The 16,808-nt window shown below is 40.4% G+C and overlaps 1 protein-coding gene across 4 annotated transcripts in view; it reads left to right on the top strand.

Annotated features, from left to right (window-relative positions):
* Positions 1–16,808, top strand: part of IQCE (IQ motif containing E) — a 28,514-nt gene that overhangs the window by 6,256 nt on the left and 5,450 nt on the right. For 3 of the 4 annotated variants that reach the window (XM_030229730.2, XM_030229729.2, XM_050980029.1), the window contains exons 8-21: positions 393–443; positions 951–1,021; positions 1,242–1,314; positions 1,714–1,763; positions 4,314–4,495; positions 4,939–4,994; positions 5,290–5,492; positions 6,274–6,378; positions 7,143–7,245; positions 9,435–9,530; positions 9,711–9,734; positions 10,615–10,710; positions 11,727–11,857; positions 12,543–12,658. In XM_030229730.2, coding sequence (XP_030085590.2) covers positions 393–443; positions 951–1,021; positions 1,242–1,314; positions 1,714–1,763; positions 4,314–4,495; positions 4,939–4,994; positions 5,290–5,492; positions 6,274–6,378; positions 7,143–7,245; positions 9,435–9,530; positions 9,711–9,734; positions 10,615–10,710; positions 11,727–11,857; positions 12,543–12,658 — 1,357 coding nt within the window. The remainder of the gene's footprint in view (positions 1–392; positions 444–950; positions 1,022–1,241; positions 1,315–1,713; positions 1,764–4,313; positions 4,496–4,938; positions 4,995–5,289; positions 5,493–6,273; positions 6,379–7,142; positions 7,246–9,434; positions 9,531–9,710; positions 9,735–10,614; positions 10,711–11,726; positions 11,858–12,542; positions 12,659–16,808) is intronic. The other variant, XM_018915868.3, reaches the window with a different exon arrangement.

Genomic DNA, 16,808 nt, shown 5'->3' with positions numbered 1-16,808 from the left:
AATTTCTGAAGGTAAAATAAAAATGCTGTCTCATTAGGAGCCCACTTTCTGAATATTTTGCCTGAGAGTAGAAGGGACTTAACCTCTTGCAGAATGATGGGTGCTTGCAGTCCTGAGACCTGACCAGGAGGCAGAAGAGCAGCCTTGTCAGGCCCTGACAAGAAGCATTTGTGGTTGTGGTCAGACTTGAATCTTACTGAATTTCTTGTGGCTGTCACTGAACTATGTCTTGGGAGAAATGTGCTAATAGAAAGCTGTGGGCATGGGGAGTTCAGAATTTCAGCTGTTGGACTGTGATGTGACTGTGGAGTTGAGCAGCTTGGAAAATTCTGTGGAAAGAGCCAGCAGTAGAATAAAGTAGCAGAGTTGGTCACTTGCTTTTTCTGTTGCAGGGCTCTGAGCTGGCACGAGCTTGGTCAGAAAAGAAGACTGATAATGGATGGGTAAGAGTGTCTTCATCACTTCCTGCTTTCATTTGTCCTTTTTCCTCTTGCTAAGGTGAAACACTAGTAAAAAATAAAATTAGATCAGAAAGAATAATCAGTTAGGGAATCACATAACCTGTATCTCTGTTAGCAGGTAAGGAGTCAGTAACAAAGATCTAGAGTTAACATTATTTTGGGGAGCTTTCTTTGTCATTGTTTTGAGTCTGTTTAGGCAGTGTTCTCCCTTTTGTTTGCTTTGATGTTGGCAAGGTAGTGGGCCATGTTGTTTTTATTTTATGGCTGTATATCCATATTGTTAAAGTCATTATGAAATCAAGCATCTGATTTCATCAGTGTTCTCTTTTTCACAGGGTAGCAGATGTGTATGATTTACTAAGTACTGAAATATGTAGAAATAAGTATATCTGCTTAGGTACAATTTATAAAGACAGGGCAGACAGGAATAGACCTTCTGTGAAGAGACAGATTATTCCAGGACTCACGAGCTCTTTGTTCTTTCTGTAGGTGGTTACTGGATTAAAGCAGAAGATTGTCAAGCTTGAAGAGCAGTGCAAGGAGAAAGACAACACTATTAAGTATGACTTTAAGGGGGCAGAAGGTAGAGGCTTGTATTGGATGAGCTAATAGAAAGAATTGGAAATCCATGTTATTTTTCATTTGTGTTCTATTCCTTGAGACATTTTAATAAACTCTCAAGAACATATTGGCAATTATAAGCCAAAAAATTATGAACCACCAGCTTGCAGTGTCTTTGCTGATCTGACTGGGTTCTTTTTTGTGTTATTCTATTTTCAGTGAATCCCAGGCAGACATGAAGACCAGTAGTTTGGAAGAAGTGAGGTTAGCCATGGAAACCTACTATGAAGAGGTATGTCTGGCAGGCCCTTCAGTGTGCATGCAGGACAGGAAGCTGGGCAGTTGTTGAGTCAAAGTGCAAATGGAGTGTTTAAGATAAGTTTCTTGTACCTTAACAGCACCTGTCATTGGTAGCAGGTTTTCATAGTTATTCTCACAGCTCCAGCTGTACTGGAAAAATGTTTTCTTCAGTAAGTTGAATGTGTTAATGAAAAAGGAAAATAAAGAACCCACTGTAGATCCATAAGTGTAATGTTGAGATGGAAGCAAATTTAACAGTAGCCTGATCTGCAGTGATGGCATCGTTAGCCACTACCCAGAGAGTCTTGTTCTGATTTTCACCTAATGAACAGCTGTGTTGCTGTGGTAGCTGACATTGCTAATGCTCCTTCATGGAATCTGTTTTTCCCAGGTTCATCGCCTCCAGCTCCTCCTGGCCAAGTCTGAGACTATGAGGAAAAAGTATGTTTAATTCTTCTGCTAAAAATGTTTGCATGCATGTGTTTGACACATCACTGGAGTCCTGCTTTAACTGATGGAAAACTACTACATGGGAACAGTTTTTGTCATTTAGATTGCTGGATTTGCTTTTTCACTACTGCTTTAGTTGGCTTCACAGCCTTGAAATATGTCTTAGTCACATTTTTTTGCTTGTAGATAGATTATTTTGTGGATCTGGAAAAATACCAGAGCTATTTAAAAAGTACAGGATAGCACTGAAAATTTATCTCTGTTACATCTTCCCTCATGATCACACCTATTCTGGCATTACTGGCAACTGAAACAAACTCCCTGGATGTTTGGCATTTCACACTTGAGTCAGTTCTGCATCTTGCTCTAGAGTGTGTGCTGCAGAGAAAATGTTCTTGGAGTAAACATTATTTTCCTTTGGTACAGAGACACAGATTAGGAAATTGTGTCAGAGAAGCTTGTACTAGTGCTTGTCACTTGTGCAAGTGTGGGCATGGTGATGAGGGTGAACAGTTTCTAGAGACAATAAAAGTCAAAGTACACAGGCAGAAGACAAAGCTCCACTAAGAGAGCAAATTAAAAGCATCACTACAAGTGAGTGTTATTTGAGCTCAAAAAAGGGTAAGAGTGTCTTGTAGGACAGTAACATTTGTTACCACACCCCTTCAAAATATACTTGACCTTCTAGTGTTAAGTACAGACAACTGTCTTAACATTGAGTGTAATTATTTAGATTGATAGAAACATGTGAGAACTCTTTTGGGTCATTATTTATACTGCTTGTGTTCCCTAATTCACTGTCACTTGTGGATTGAAAACTGCAATTAGTTTTGTCACTTTTTTTAAAAAATAAATCTTTTAGCTCAGGCCTGCAGTGGCCAGTCTCTCAAGGCTCTAAGCCATCACACCTAATTTATTTACAGGTGAAAATGAGTCACCAGGTCTCTTCCTTGTCCTCATTTATTCATAGCTTCAAAAAGTGGTGGTCAGGGCAGTCTCTTTCCATTACATGACTGTCAGTCTCTGCTGGAGAGGCTGAGCACTGAAATAATAAATCATGTTGAAGGTCAGGACTCTGGCATATTGCAAGAGTTGTTTGAAAGTATTTCTTTCATGATGCTTGTCTCCATTAGTTCTGGCTGATGTGAATGGCATTTGGCTTCTCTTTTTCAGTGGTAATGCTGAAGTCTGGTTATTTGTATGTGAAGCTGTAGTATTCAGTTGTAGCTAGAAACTGACTAGTTAAGTTCTCAAAATGGACTGAAATAGATTTTTTTTTTAATTTAGGTTTAGATGAGCCTAAAATAATGTCTGGTTATGGTTTCTATCATTCCTGTCACTACCCCATTCTGATGGTGTGATGTGTTTTGGTTTTTACTTTGTTTTCCCTCCTGCCTGGGACAGCTGTGGGGATGGTCATCCATGACACATGGACAGCCTTATTTTGTTTGGTTTTTTCTTCATTTCCTTTTAATTTCTAAAAAGGAGATCAGCTAAAAATTCAGCCTTTTTTGATATGCTAACTCTAGGCTGTCTTCCCTTTTACCTTGCAATTGTTCCGGTGGATGGGATGTAAGATTCCTTCACAAACTGTTCTGTGGTTCTCACTGGCAGTGGCATTTGTGCAAAACTAAGTCCATCAGTTACCTCAGGCCTTTACTTCCAGAAGTAAGGTTTTGGGAATTTTCTCATAGCAATAAAGAAAATATATTTCATCTCACTAAAAGTCAGTTTTGTGAACAAACATTATAACTTTGCACAGCTAGAAGCTCAGATTTCTTCCCTCCTTTATTAGAAAAAAGTTTAAAATCCCTGTAGTATATTTAAAGTTGTTTTAACATGCTTTCCCATTTCTGGTGCTTTTCATTTTCATATTATTCTTCAAATCTGTCTCAGATCTCTCTGGGGTTTATAGACACAAAGATAATTTCTTTTACAGTTGAGCACCATTTCCAGTTATCTGAACATACCCTTGGGTTTTGGATTTGTTTGAGAGTTATTCCATCTCTGTCAGTCCCTCTCTCTCTCCCCCAGTCTCAGTGTTTGTTAGTGAACAAAAGCCATTCAGAGCCTGCAAGTTGGCTCTCTGTGCTGGACAGTTTTTTGGAGGAATCTCATAGTTTACTGAAGCATTTTCTAAATCAGAGGTTCACAGAGTGCTGGTAAAGCATTATAAGGTTGGTTAACAAAAAAAGCAGAAAATAAGATAAATAACATTCATACAAGTGCCCTTGTTTGTGCATAAATGGAACAGAGGGGGGGAGGAAGTAAAGGTAATAAATGAATTTTCAATGTTTCAAATTTTTTGACATAAATTAAAACAGTTGTGGAAGTGTTGAGCAAGATGATCTTTGCATGCTTTTTCAGAGAAGAATAGGTAACTCCCCAAGTAAAAAAACATTGAGAAATGTGACTGTGGGGGGACTGAGGCTGTCAGCTCAGCCATCTGACTTGTGCAGTGAAGCTGCTCCACTCTTTCTAGTGCTGCTGCTTTGTTCTCTGCTTTTAAGTTAACTTTCTGGTTTTGATCCCTTTTCCAAGTGCAGAGGGCAGAGACACCCAGAAAAGACTGAAGGCCCTGAATGCTGCTGTGCTGAGGCTCTCCAGGAACATCAGGGAAATGCAGGCTGAGAACCGCAGGCTGAAGGAGGACCTGGATCACGTGCTGACCACTTCCCCTCCTCACAGTAAAACAAAAAGTGTGTGCTGGAGCACCAGTGAAGGTGGGGCAAGGGATTGGGTACATCTGAAAGATGTGTGACAGCAGCACCCTACAGAGGGAGAAATAAGGGGGTTATTTCAAAGGTGAAGATTCAGGAGTGGCAAAGTTGGAATGAGAACCTTCTCTCAGGAGTCTGATTTCTCCAGTCAGATCTGTGTTTCCTCTGTTATTGTCCTTGAGAATTCTAAACTGGAATTGATAGAGGAAACTTTTTCAGTAGCTGAAAACTGGTGAACATGAGTGGCTTATATTGATTTCTGAGCTAATTGGTTTACAAGTCAAATATTTTATGCCCATTCTCATTTTTTCATTGGTAGATATTTAAAGTTGGCTTTCAGACATCTTTAAATGGTCTTTGGATATGGCCAGAAGTTTCAAAAAGCAAGAATACAATGTTGCCCCATGGATGTAGTTACATGTTTAAAGCTTTGTTATTGTATTTAGATTATAGTGACTGGAGCAGACAGAGGCTGGTGAGGAAGATTTTGGATCTAGAAAAAGTAAGTGGTCATAGTTAAGGGGTTTTCTTACCTGTCTGGGAGCAGAAAATGCAGAACCACTGCCTTGTCCTTCAATGTCTCAGCCTTGTGCACTCTGCCTCACACATATAACCTGCTGCCTGTAGCATGAGCCCTCCCTCCCTGTTTTCTTCTCTCACACTTGTTAGATATAGATGCACATTTTAGAATTAACCTCCACTTGATCTTTTCTCATGGCCTAAATAAAGTAATTTCACGCTAAATTTAATTTTCTTCTTTTGTGTGTGTGTTTTCCATGTGAATTTACCCTGCTTAGAAAGTGTGTGCCATGGAGAGCAGCAGGGTGTCCTTAGGTGATAGTGAGGCATCCCAAGTGCTTCCTGAGTCATCCTCACATTCTGTGGACCTGGACCATGCAGCATCCCAACATTTAGGTGAGGAATGCTGTCGCCTCCAGAGGCTGGTGAAGAAACTGAAGGATGATAGGCAGGCACTTCAGAATCTGCTGCTCAGTAAAGAGTAAGTGTGACTTGTCTGGGGTGTTCTTCTGTGGCTGTGAAGTATTTCATCATTTCTGGTCCTGTTGTGAAATGATGTAATAAGTAATTCACATTAATTTTGAGAATCCCTTCAGTTCTTATTTCAAAACCTTCTTTCTACTCCTATTTGCTTCATAATATTACATTGAAGAAAAAAAGCCAGAGGATGGAACGTGAGAATTTCTGCTTGTTTCTAGCACATTTTTCAAGGCTTATTTTTCTGCCAACCACATTGAAAATCCTTTGAAGGGTTATGTGTTTATGCAGCACTTTCTGTTTGTATTGTGCTGTAAAAATTTGTATGTGGTTTTTTGTTTATTTTTTTCCCAACATATTTTGTCCTGATCTCCCACTTTCTCCATTTAAACCTGCCTTCTGCCCTGGGGTGCTCTGTGGCTTCTGTTCTCCCCATAAGTGATTGATTTGCAGTTTGTATTCCTGGGCTGTTTGGTGTGTCAGGGCCTTGGGGCAGGTTACTCTGAGCACTGTGAGCAGGGACCTGCCCACAGGGAGGTGTGTTGGGAACACTCTGCCTCCTGTGTCACCTCTGAACAAAAATGCACAGTGAGAGCACTTGAGGGGGGTTTTGCTCATCAGCAATGGGTGCTTGCACTCAGTTTTGTTTAAAAGGAAAAATGAAACATTCAGTTACTTTACAGATTTAGAAAATCCAATTGATTCAGAAGTTTAAAGAAAAAATAACTACTTGGTGGAATTATGAATGTCTCAGGTATCACTGAGATTTCCTTGTCCCTTTGTAGATTAGATATCAAGCAGTTACTGCAGGCTAAGGCTGAAGTGGAGCTGGAGCTGCAGAAGTGGCAGAGTAAGATGGAAGAAAAGAGTACAGAAGAGCAGACTTTAAGGTAAAGCATTTTGTATTAATAGATCCTTTTGGAACCAAAAAAAAAAAATCTCCTTAGGTATAATTCTCTTTTGAAGTGGCTCAAATTCTGTAGGAGTTCATCTGAACTGCAAGAAGGAGTTCATCTGAACTGGGGATTCTTTTAAGCAGAAGTGTTTGGGGGGATGGAGTAAGTTACTAGGGGAAGACTTCTATAGAGTGCTTTTAGAGGAAATGGAAGACTTAAGTAGTATAGTAAAAATAAGATTTAAATTATAATAAAAATTCATAAGATAAAAGGAAAAAGCTTTTATGTTGGGCTCAGACTTTTTTTCTCTATGAAAATGTTGTACTCTCTTTACCTTGGCCTATGTTTCTAGACCATTGCCTCTGTGTCACTCCAGTTATTCCTTATATTCTGTACAACTGTGAGTGAAAATCCTGTGCAAGGGAGTCACAAAAAAAGTGATTTCAATATTGAGAAAGGACTTTGACTGACAAATACAAAACTGTAGCAGATCTAAATACATTATTAGTAGTATCAAGGCTACCACAGTAACCTTGAGGCTTCTTAATGTTAACATAAGGCTGTGCTATCCCAGATTGAGAATTGATGTTACCTGTCTGTTACTACGAGAACAAGTATCATCCTGAGCAGTTTCCCTCCTTGGCCTTAAAAAACAAACCCAAAGCAACCAAGTGTTATGAAATGGGTTCAGTATTTTCAAAGCAGGGTCAACAGAAAATTTCTATAAGCTATAAATATCTTTGCTTTTCCAACCATAGTGAGGAAATCCAGAACCTGACACAGAAAGTAGGAAAACTGGAGTTAAAACTGGCAGAGGAGAAAAGACAAATTGGAGAAGATACAGTGGAAAAGCTTAATAAGGTACAGCCACATTTTTGTTTGTGTTTTTCTTTTTCCTTTGTGTTTGATATAGATTTCAAATGGAGCTGATAGTCTAGAGAGCTTCTACTTGTGTTTTTTCAGAGATACATTAAATCTTGTCATAGAGATAATGGTGGTTAACTCCCAATGTTTGTTGGAAATAAGTTATTTCAATAATTAACACTGCAACTTGGGGAGTTTTTTGAAGCAGTTCTTCATTGCCGTTGCTGTTTTTCTTTCTCAGTGTAATATTGCAGAAGACTTCAACTTTTAAGTGTTTGGGGCTTTTCTCAAAACTTAAATTAATTAAAAAATTGTGGTCACGTCCATTTTCTTACAGCATCTGAGGCCATTGCCTGATTTCAGTCTGATTTTGTAGAGAGAGGGAGGTTTTGTAGGAGTTGACAGTTAGATAAAGGATGGAGACACAGGTAAATGTGCTCCCTGGCAGACTGGCAAAAGATAAAAATCCCTTTTCAGTGATTTTTCTGCTGGCCTGGTGGTCCCTTAGGGCACAAGAGCTGTCCAGTCAGAAAACACTCCCTTGCTTTTCTGTGAGGATGGAAGTGAGGTGCTTTTTCATGGGAAGATTTACAGGATGTAGAACACTGATAACCATGGAAATTGAGGGGGTTTTAATTCTGCTGCTGGTGGAACATAATATTTGAGTCAAGAATTAAGGAAAATGTCAATACAATGAAGTAAGTGAACTTCACTTTCAAGAGGAGTTTTCCTAGAGTTGAGGTGTTCTAACTAATAAATATGTTTGTGCATATATTCTGTTAATCCTGGACAGTCTTCAGTGTGGCTCTTGAATTAGTTTGGGGTTTTGTAAAATATGTCTGAACTTGATATCTCTGCAATCTTCTGTCCCTCTTCCCAGTGAGGTAATTGGCCAGCAGAGATGGATGGGCACTGAAGAGCTGCTTTCAGAGGCACTGTGGCCATGTTCATCTCATTTCACTAAATACTACTTGGAAATTATTACTGGGGATTTTGATTTGCACTTAAAAATAAATAGACCCTGAAATACACATAGTAAAAAATACTAATAAAAATGTCCAGTGGCTTAAGAGGGTTCTGGTTTCTGATATACTGTGCCATTCTGTAGATTCTTTTCTGTGTATTACAGGCTCATGGATGCTAGAGGATGTTTTGAATACCAAATAACTGGAGTCTTTAAAGACAGCCAACAAGCAGCTCCTTTTTCCCTCTGCAGACTATATATATTCTTGGCCAGTAACCATCCATTTATTGAAATGTTCCCATTATTTGTAATTATCACTAAGTTCCTACCAATTTCTCATTTTAATAGTAGGTTGTCATTTTTAATATGACATGATCCATTTGCTAAACTTAAGCCTGGAGCTCGGTGGTTTTAGGTTATAAATAAATTCTTTTCACAGAATGAAGAGATTTTTTCAGAGTCTGTAAAATCTCTTGTTCCTCTAGTTAAAATTTTATACCAACAAATTAAATTAGTCTTTTAAATTTGCAGTTAACTTTTGTTTGGCATGTGAGGTATGACAAGTAGGGGGGGATAATTAGGGATCAAAAGGATCAAGTGGTGAGAGGTGGAATATGCAACCACACCTAGGGAGAAATTATTGGAACAAGATCTTGTTTTATTCTTGGTTTCTTCCTTTTTCCTCTAATTAATTTCATTAAGATACAAGAGTAGATTGATGCCAACTTACACAAGCTTGGTGTCATACAGTGGCCAGCTCTCAGTAAGCCTGAAGAGATGATAATGGGGCCACAGTTGCCAGGATGAGGCATAAGAGACCTCCCTGGTTAATTAATACTTGTCTTTCCTGGAGAACTGCAAAATCAGATAACCTGATTTTTGTTCTGTCTGTTGCTAACACACAAATCTTTTCTGAGCAACAGAGCACTGAGTTAGCAGTGCCTTAGCAATGCACAGAAAAACAGGAGTGTGTGCAAATGGAAACTTTTCCATTCCCATGCCCTGCTGAGGGCTGAGAGGGGGCAGGGATGTGTTTCACTCTCAGAGTCATCTCCATGATGAGTCTGAACACAAACAGGGTTCAGAACTAAGAGTTTCCTCTTGAACTTCCCTCTGCCCTGCAGGCAGGATGAGCTCTGGTGCTGATTTTCCTGAGTCATTTGTAATCTCTTCCCTCACAGCTCTGTCTTTACTGTGCTAACTCAGAGATTCTCCTTTGCAGGCTCCTCCAGTCTGCATAGTTACAGGCAAAGAAAGTCACAGGAAAGAGCAAGCAGCCAGAATTATTCAGAGATACTGGAAGATGTACAAAACCAAGGTGAGATTCTCCTATCAGGGAAAAGCTATTCCCCCTCTGAATCTTATCTTGTTTTACATCTATCCACACATCTTGGAAGATTGTTGTTTGAGGTTGGCAAGGGTTGGGACAAGTGTTTTCTGTGTCTTTTAATTAAACTTGTATATATTTGTGGCATTAACATGACATTTTTCATTTCAGAAAGAAGAAGTTGCTCTGCATGAGGTGAGTGTGTTTATGACACCCAACCAAACAGTACAACAGATTTGATTTGTATCAAAGGGCAAACAGCAGGGACAATATTTTTTCTTCAGGCTGGCTATAATCTTCCTTCTGATATCCTGATTTTGTTTCATGTATTTTGTCAGTGGTCTCAAATTTTTGGTCTCTAATTTTCCATAGTTGGCACCTTCTGCAAGGTGAAAGCTTCTGAAAATTCTAAACAAAATCTGACACCAACAGACAATAAAGTTTTTCTAAATGTGATAACTGTAATCCTGATTTAATTTTCATTATGATGAATCTTCAGAAAGATTTGAAATAGGATTTGAAGCTTTTGCTAAGGAAAAATATCTGTGAGAATTTGGAAGATAATGAAAAGTTTGTCACACAAAGTCATTTCTTGATGAATGTTTTGCAGAAGGGTTTTAATTAAACTGTTTTTTTTCAAATAGCACAATGTAGCATCTTACCTTTGTTTCTTCCAGAGCATTAAAAATCCCACTTTCACAAATTAGAACTAATTCTAACCACGTGACACAAACATGCTGCTTTTTGTTGATGATAACCCAGTAAAATCTCTGAGGGGAGTGGAAGGCCTTGCTGTCAGTGCAATCACCACAAGGGTTGCCAGGCTTGTTTGGTTTCTGATTGCAGCAGAGCATCTCAGAGCCCTCTGGGTAGCCAGAATCTGCCATGGGACTGGGAGCATGGTGCTCTGTTGGTGAAATTCATCCTGCTGCTGGCAGCTACAACTCCACTGCATTTGATCAGATCAGTCCTGAGCACCTCCCAGGTGGAGTTTAACCCCCAGAGCTGGCCCTGGGGGTGCAGTGTCTGTGGGTTACCTTTCAGAGGGGCTAATGGCCACTTCTCTCCATGGCAGGCAGTTGTTCTGCTCCAGGCAGCCTTCAGGGGACACTTATCTCGGCAGAAAGTGCTGCTGGATGCCAGGGTGCCTGATGCAAAGTCTCACACCGAGGTAATTGTGGGGACAGATGGGGATCCCAGCATCACTCTGTGTTTATCTTGCACTCTAAAGGACTTGACTTCCAGGCTTCATTTGTTGAATCACCTGGTGATTGTTTTAATGCGCTGGCTGGCAGCACCACTGTAATTCTAGAAAGGTCCTGAGCTCATTCCCTGTCTTTCCTGCTCACTTTCTGTAGTTCAGACTTTTTCCTAGAAGTAAAGCTGTAACTTCTCAGCCTTGTGGCCTGTAACACTGTAACTCTTTTCTTTCCCCTGGTTCTCCCATCAGGTAGCTCACCCTTTAATTTGGAGTGCTGTTCAAAACTTTACCTGCTCTCAAGGGTTCACTGCTCAATCACTGGAGTAATACATGAACTTTTTTCACCAAAGTTCAGCAATAAGAATCTGGAAAACATCTTTTATTGGATTGAAAAGTAAAGGAGTCTTGGTGAGGCATGCTCAGCCTAAGACTTGGTGTCCTCTATCATGTCCAGTTTGCTCCAGATTATTCGGTTCTGAATATGAAAAAATTTCCTTACAAATTAAACATTCAGTTTCTGTAAATCATTTGCCAGGTTATATAAATATCCTTTGGACCTTAAGCAGGCTATAGTTAATTTGTAATTCTCCATCCAGGTTGTCCATCTGATTGTACTTTCCATGCTCTTTGATTCTGGTAAACTGGCCCAGTGTAGGAGGACTGAATACTTGGCTTGATACAAGCAGAAAATAAATCCATTTTGAAGGTTGTCTTACCTCCTTAATCTTCAAAAGGTTTCCTTCCTGGAAAATAAATGAACTTTCCTTGCAGGTGTCTGCTCTTTCATTAATTGAATGCTGATGCTTCAAAGCTTACATGATGATCAGATTTGCATTTCCTGCTGATTTAGTTTTACAGAACCTTAAAAACTGCAGACCAAAAGATGGGGATGTTTGTTCTACTGCCAGTTTCACAATCAAGAAGATTGTGAAAGGTTCTGTGCAATCTGTAAAAGGTCAGTTTTCTTTAATCTGATTGCTTTGCAGAGCTCCTGCCTGTCTTCCGTGTCAGACTCCTTGAGCTTTTTTTCTGATTGCAAGGAGAGAGATGAGATTGTGACTTTCATCCAGTCCATTTTCAGGGCTCACTTAGCACGTACAGAATCCCTTCAGGAGAGGTAAGCCACAGTAGATACTTCTGCAACATGCAATAGCAAAATCATTTTTATTACAGCAGAGGAGTATTTTGTTAATAGATTTTTAGTGCGGGTTCCTTAGCAGAGAAGGAGAACATGGCCATTGTTAAAAAAAAAAGACAAAGGAGAGCTGGTTCCTGAGGAGATTCAAAAGATGTGCAACTAAAAGGAGCTTTGTGGCAGCAGGAGTCTTCCCATGTCCTGCTGATGTTCTCTTCCATAGCAGTGTGTGAAAGTAAAGTGAAATAATTCCTCAGTGAAACAGAAAGGTTACTGTTGTTATCACAGAGATTGCTGATACATTTGCTTAACTGTGACTCTGAAGCCCTGACCTGTGCATGTGAAGGGTTATGTGAAGGAAGAAGAGGGAGAAGCTAGAATGCCATCCAGTCACTTAGCTCAGGCAGGGATTTGATTACTGCTTAGGTTTGTGGTGACTGTGTCTTGAAAAATGCTTCCTTTCTCTCCAGGGTTTACTGCTCTGAAAGTTTTTAATGCCAGCTGCCATGGTTACAAGGAGAGGTCCATGGCTGTCACCTCTGTTCAGTGTCTGGGTTCACTTCTGCAGGTGATAGAGCAGCAACACAAGAAACTTTGCAGCACAGCCTGTGAAGAGAGACTGCAATTACTGTTCTGTGCCTCATGCCCTGAGTGTGTCTCTTTGCAGGTCCTCTGTGCTCAGTACCCCCAGTGAGAAAGCAGATCCTGCAAGTCCCATCTCAGAGAAGAGACCAGGCTCAGCAGCACTCCAGGGATCTTCACTCCCCACATCTCCTCTTCCTGGTAATCTCCCTCCCCTGTGTTCAAAAGTCTGGGTGTTTTGAGTGGGTGCCTGCACATTTTTATAGAGAACATCTGCATGTGCACACACATGTGCAGCCTTGTACTCCATGTGGAGTACACACTTCCTTTGGTGGCATGTTGCTTCTACTGGCACGTGCAGTTCCCTGCATAAAAAATAAAAGCTCTGACAGTCTCAGCACCAGCTTCTTCCCAGAGCTTTGTCTGTTTGTCCCAGCTGTGGTTTGGAAGGTCTCTCTGATGTAAGTGGTAATTATTGAGGGAACATGGTGTTCCCCTCTATTGCCTCTCTGCTTCCTTTGCAGCCCTGTAGCTGGAGTATGGTACTTCCCATCACATTTTGGGCCCTCAGCCATAGCCAAGCTGAGAGCATTTCCACTACCCTGACTTAGTTTCTGCAGAAGACAGACAGACATCTGCTAAAAAGAGCCATCCTAGGCAGCCATGTGCATTTGGTCGTGGTGTTTTCAGCAGTCTTCATTGCTGCAGTAAGGGGAAAAATGAAGTCCTGGATAACCTTGCCAGCAAGTACTGCTGTACTACAAACTGAGAAAATCTGTCTCTTTTATGGCTCTTGTGCCTTTTGGTTTTCTTCTTGGATTCCTTATTGCTGTTTGTGAGAAGATGGAGTTAAAGCCAAAGAGGCTTTCAGGAGGATGATAGAAGTACTGAGTAAGAAAGACAAAGCACTGCTGCAGATAAGACAGCCTTAGACATGCAGCTTCAAGGGAGTTAAATTGAAAAGGGCTGGTTCTGTCCAGAGTGGGACATTTGAGGCTTTTATGGACCAGTTGGGGAAAAAAGGAGCAACTTTGATTGTGACCTGAGAAACCCTGGCTCAGTTTTTTTGTCAATGAAAAGCTCTCAGTCCCTGCAGGCTTGCTCAGAGACAGAGAATGCTGTAAGCAGTGAGGCTGTTTCTCTAAGATAGGAGGTGGGGAATAAGCCAGATTTGCAGAGCTTGTGAAAACAGAGGTAACACTTCAGTGGAAGAAAATGTGTTTAAGAAACTTCACAGTGTTCCATATTCAGAGGCACATTCTGCTTTGTGAAGGAACTGCTTGCTTCTAAAGATGTTTGAGTTTTGAGTGACTTTAATTATGTCTGGTGATAGTACCCAGGAAAAAAACAATGCTGCAGCACCTTGATTTGCCTGAGCTCTACTGCAGTAGTCATTATTGGCATGCTCACTAAAGCCAGGGTAAATCAGTTGGGAAATTCTGCTCAAAGAGAAAGAATCCCTTAAATGTTTAATCCTTCTAGGACCCACAGAGGAGTGTCAGATGAGGCAAGCCCAGTGAACACAGTCATATGAGTACCAGCAGGGCACAGTCATTGTCTAGCTATGAAGTCTCCTAAGCTAAGTTTTATTGCAGATTGTGATGACAAGCTGATGAGTGAAGAAGTTCTGGGATAGTTTATACTGGAAGAGAGACAGAGGAAACCATACTCTGAAACTTTCTTTTCCTGGTGAATATCAAAAAGGAGTGATTGGGAGCAGAGCAGGTTTTGTTTGCTGCTGATTTTATGGATGTGGGAGATGTTTTCAAAGTCTGGGATGAGGACAGAATGTATCCAGGTGTTTTGTGGAGAGGCACACTGGGGATATGCTTCTGTAACTGCACAGCTGCCCAAAAGTCTGCCTGGCACTGAGCTCTCTGGAGTATTAGAACCTGGTGCATGGGAGTGTTTAACCAAAATCTCCCAAAAGATGAATTAGGAAAAGCCTCCTAAAGGAAGGAGAGCATCCTGGTGTAAATGCAACCCCTCAGGCATCTGTTTGGTTTTTTGCCATGTGGATTTATGTAGCTTAAACTAAAGTTAAAGTTTACTAAAAGTCCACCCCCCTGTCATTCTGAGCTCATGACTGCTAGAAAAATCCACTGGCAAAACTGGGGTTTGATGGTAAATTGTGATTTCAGTGGTCATCCTGCAGCCTGGGAAGGATGTGAGACAAGGAGCTCCTTGAGCAGCTGAGTGATTTAAAAGCAATCAAATTCTTACATCTTTAAATCATGCAGCTGTTGAACAAGTTCTTTCTTCATTTGTCTCAAGTCCAGGCTTGCATTTCATGACCTCTAGGTCTTAAAATGATCTTAAACTTTCAGTCAATATCTGTATTGCAGTAAATCATTTCAATTCACTACCCTTTTGGCATTATTTGAAGAACAATGGGGAAGATGAAAATGTGTTTTAAAAACCTTATACATCTGCTAGAATGAATGTATATAATCCTGGTGGGGCATTGCAGACTTAAAATTCATTGTTTGCATCAGGTTAGATAGCTCTGTATTTTCTAGGAAAAGAAAAACATTTTTTAAAAAGTGTATTATTCAGTGCTGCTTTGCCTGTCTTCAGGGCCTGGAGGTTTTATAAAGCCATTTCTGCTGTTTCCCATGAAATGAAAGAGAAATTAATGATTCAGCCTGTGAAACTTGGTGTTGTGTTTTGTTTTGTTCTGTCAGGGGAGTGACAGGAAGGAAGAATATGTTCTGTACATGCACAGCAATCTTGATTAAGGGCAGTGTTTCTCTTTGCATATTACTGGCCACTCTGGCTGCAACTGTTAACTTCATTTCAGGCTCTTTTGGAATCCTAATGAATTTACATACAACCCTTAACTCATATCAGTGCTTAGCCTTCACAAGCACCAAGATAAAGTTGAAATCAAACTGAAAATGAGGACAAGAAAATCTCATATGTCAGGAGCAGCATATAATCAAGAATTATTTGAATAATATGAAGCTATTTCATATATAATATGTTTATTTATTCTTAGAGTTCCTTCTTTGGTTACCATGCCTGGTTTTGGCAGTTCCCTTTGCTCCTCCATATCACCAGTGCTACTATCTCATAAATCTCCCTGAAAAACTCTGGCATTATTTGTTGACTGGTGAAGAGAAGATTTTGACTTATCTAGAAAATCTTGTGTTTCCTTGCTTTTTAGGCTGAGCTCAGGGGAATATAATGGCTCCCTGCATCCCCCTTGCCATTCACAGGCTCTGTCTCTCTTTTCCTATCCCTGGGCCAGTTGTGGTCCCTTTTCTTCATTCCATGTTCCACTTTCTCTGTGTGCCTGCTCTTCCATACCAGGATATATTTTTTTTCCTGTGTCAGGAATCTCTTATTTCACTACAAGCCCTGTGGCAGGTCTGTTGTCCCTGGATAATATTCTCTGTGTGCCCTCCAGTTCAGGTCAAAACCTCAGACTGTGGCTTCCTGCCAGTTTCCTCTTTCTACCACAGGTTGTCTTGATTTGTTTTCTTCTCTGGGAGAGTCTATTCAGAGAATTTATGTTTGAAACTGAAAAATAAGTGGAGCTGAGGGAAGAATATTGTGCTAGAAGGTATTAATAGCTGAGGGGAGGATATTGTGCTGGAAGGTATTAATAGCAGTCATCATTTAGTTCCTACATCTCTTGCACAGGGGTTATGAGCTGCTGGTTCTGCTCTTCCTGTGTCAGGGACTTTGTACATATTCATTTTATTTCTCCAGTGTTTACTGGAATCATCAGGAATATCTGTTCACAACCTGAACACTTCTTCAAACATTGGAATGGTTGAGATGCATAGAAACACATCCAGGAAAATAGCAAAGAAACAAAATTGTTAAAAAAGGGGAAAACCCAATGGTGTGGTCACTGTTTTTATTGTCATTACAGTAGAACAGCATGTGAACAATATTTTGGGTGTTTTACATGGGTAAGGGTTTAAGACAGTGACTTTTTTTTGCATCTATTTCCCTTTGTTCCACCTATATCTGAGTCAAGTTCTCATTGTGACCTCTCTGTGTAGTTTAAGCTTGGGTCAATTTTTCCTTTTCTGGCCATTTAATAAATGTTTGCTTTTGACCTGCAATGGTTTCAGTATCAAATGGCTTTACTTGGTGTGTGTAACCCCTTGCAAAGATTGCAAGGCAATAAGAGAGCTCATGGTCAGTGTGCCAGCTCAACCCTTGCTGTGCACTGTGGCTCATTAAAGAGGAGCACAAAGAGCTCCATGCCCAAAAAGATCACAGTCACCCATAACTGGATGACTCCAGGTAAACTTGGGAACCTGCTGGCTCAGAGCATAGCACAGTGGCTGCAGGGGTTTGTTTTGGTCAGTGCTGTGTGTTGATGGATTTGTTTGCT

The sequence above is a fragment of the Serinus canaria genome, chromosome 14, assembly GCF_022539315.1.
Source record: "Serinus canaria isolate serCan28SL12 chromosome 14, serCan2020, whole genome shotgun sequence".
NCBI lineage: Eukaryota > Metazoa > Chordata > Aves > Passeriformes > Fringillidae > Serinus > Serinus canaria.
The sequence above is the reverse complement of the archived record's forward strand: the minus strand, read 5'-3'. Positions and strand labels throughout refer to the sequence as shown.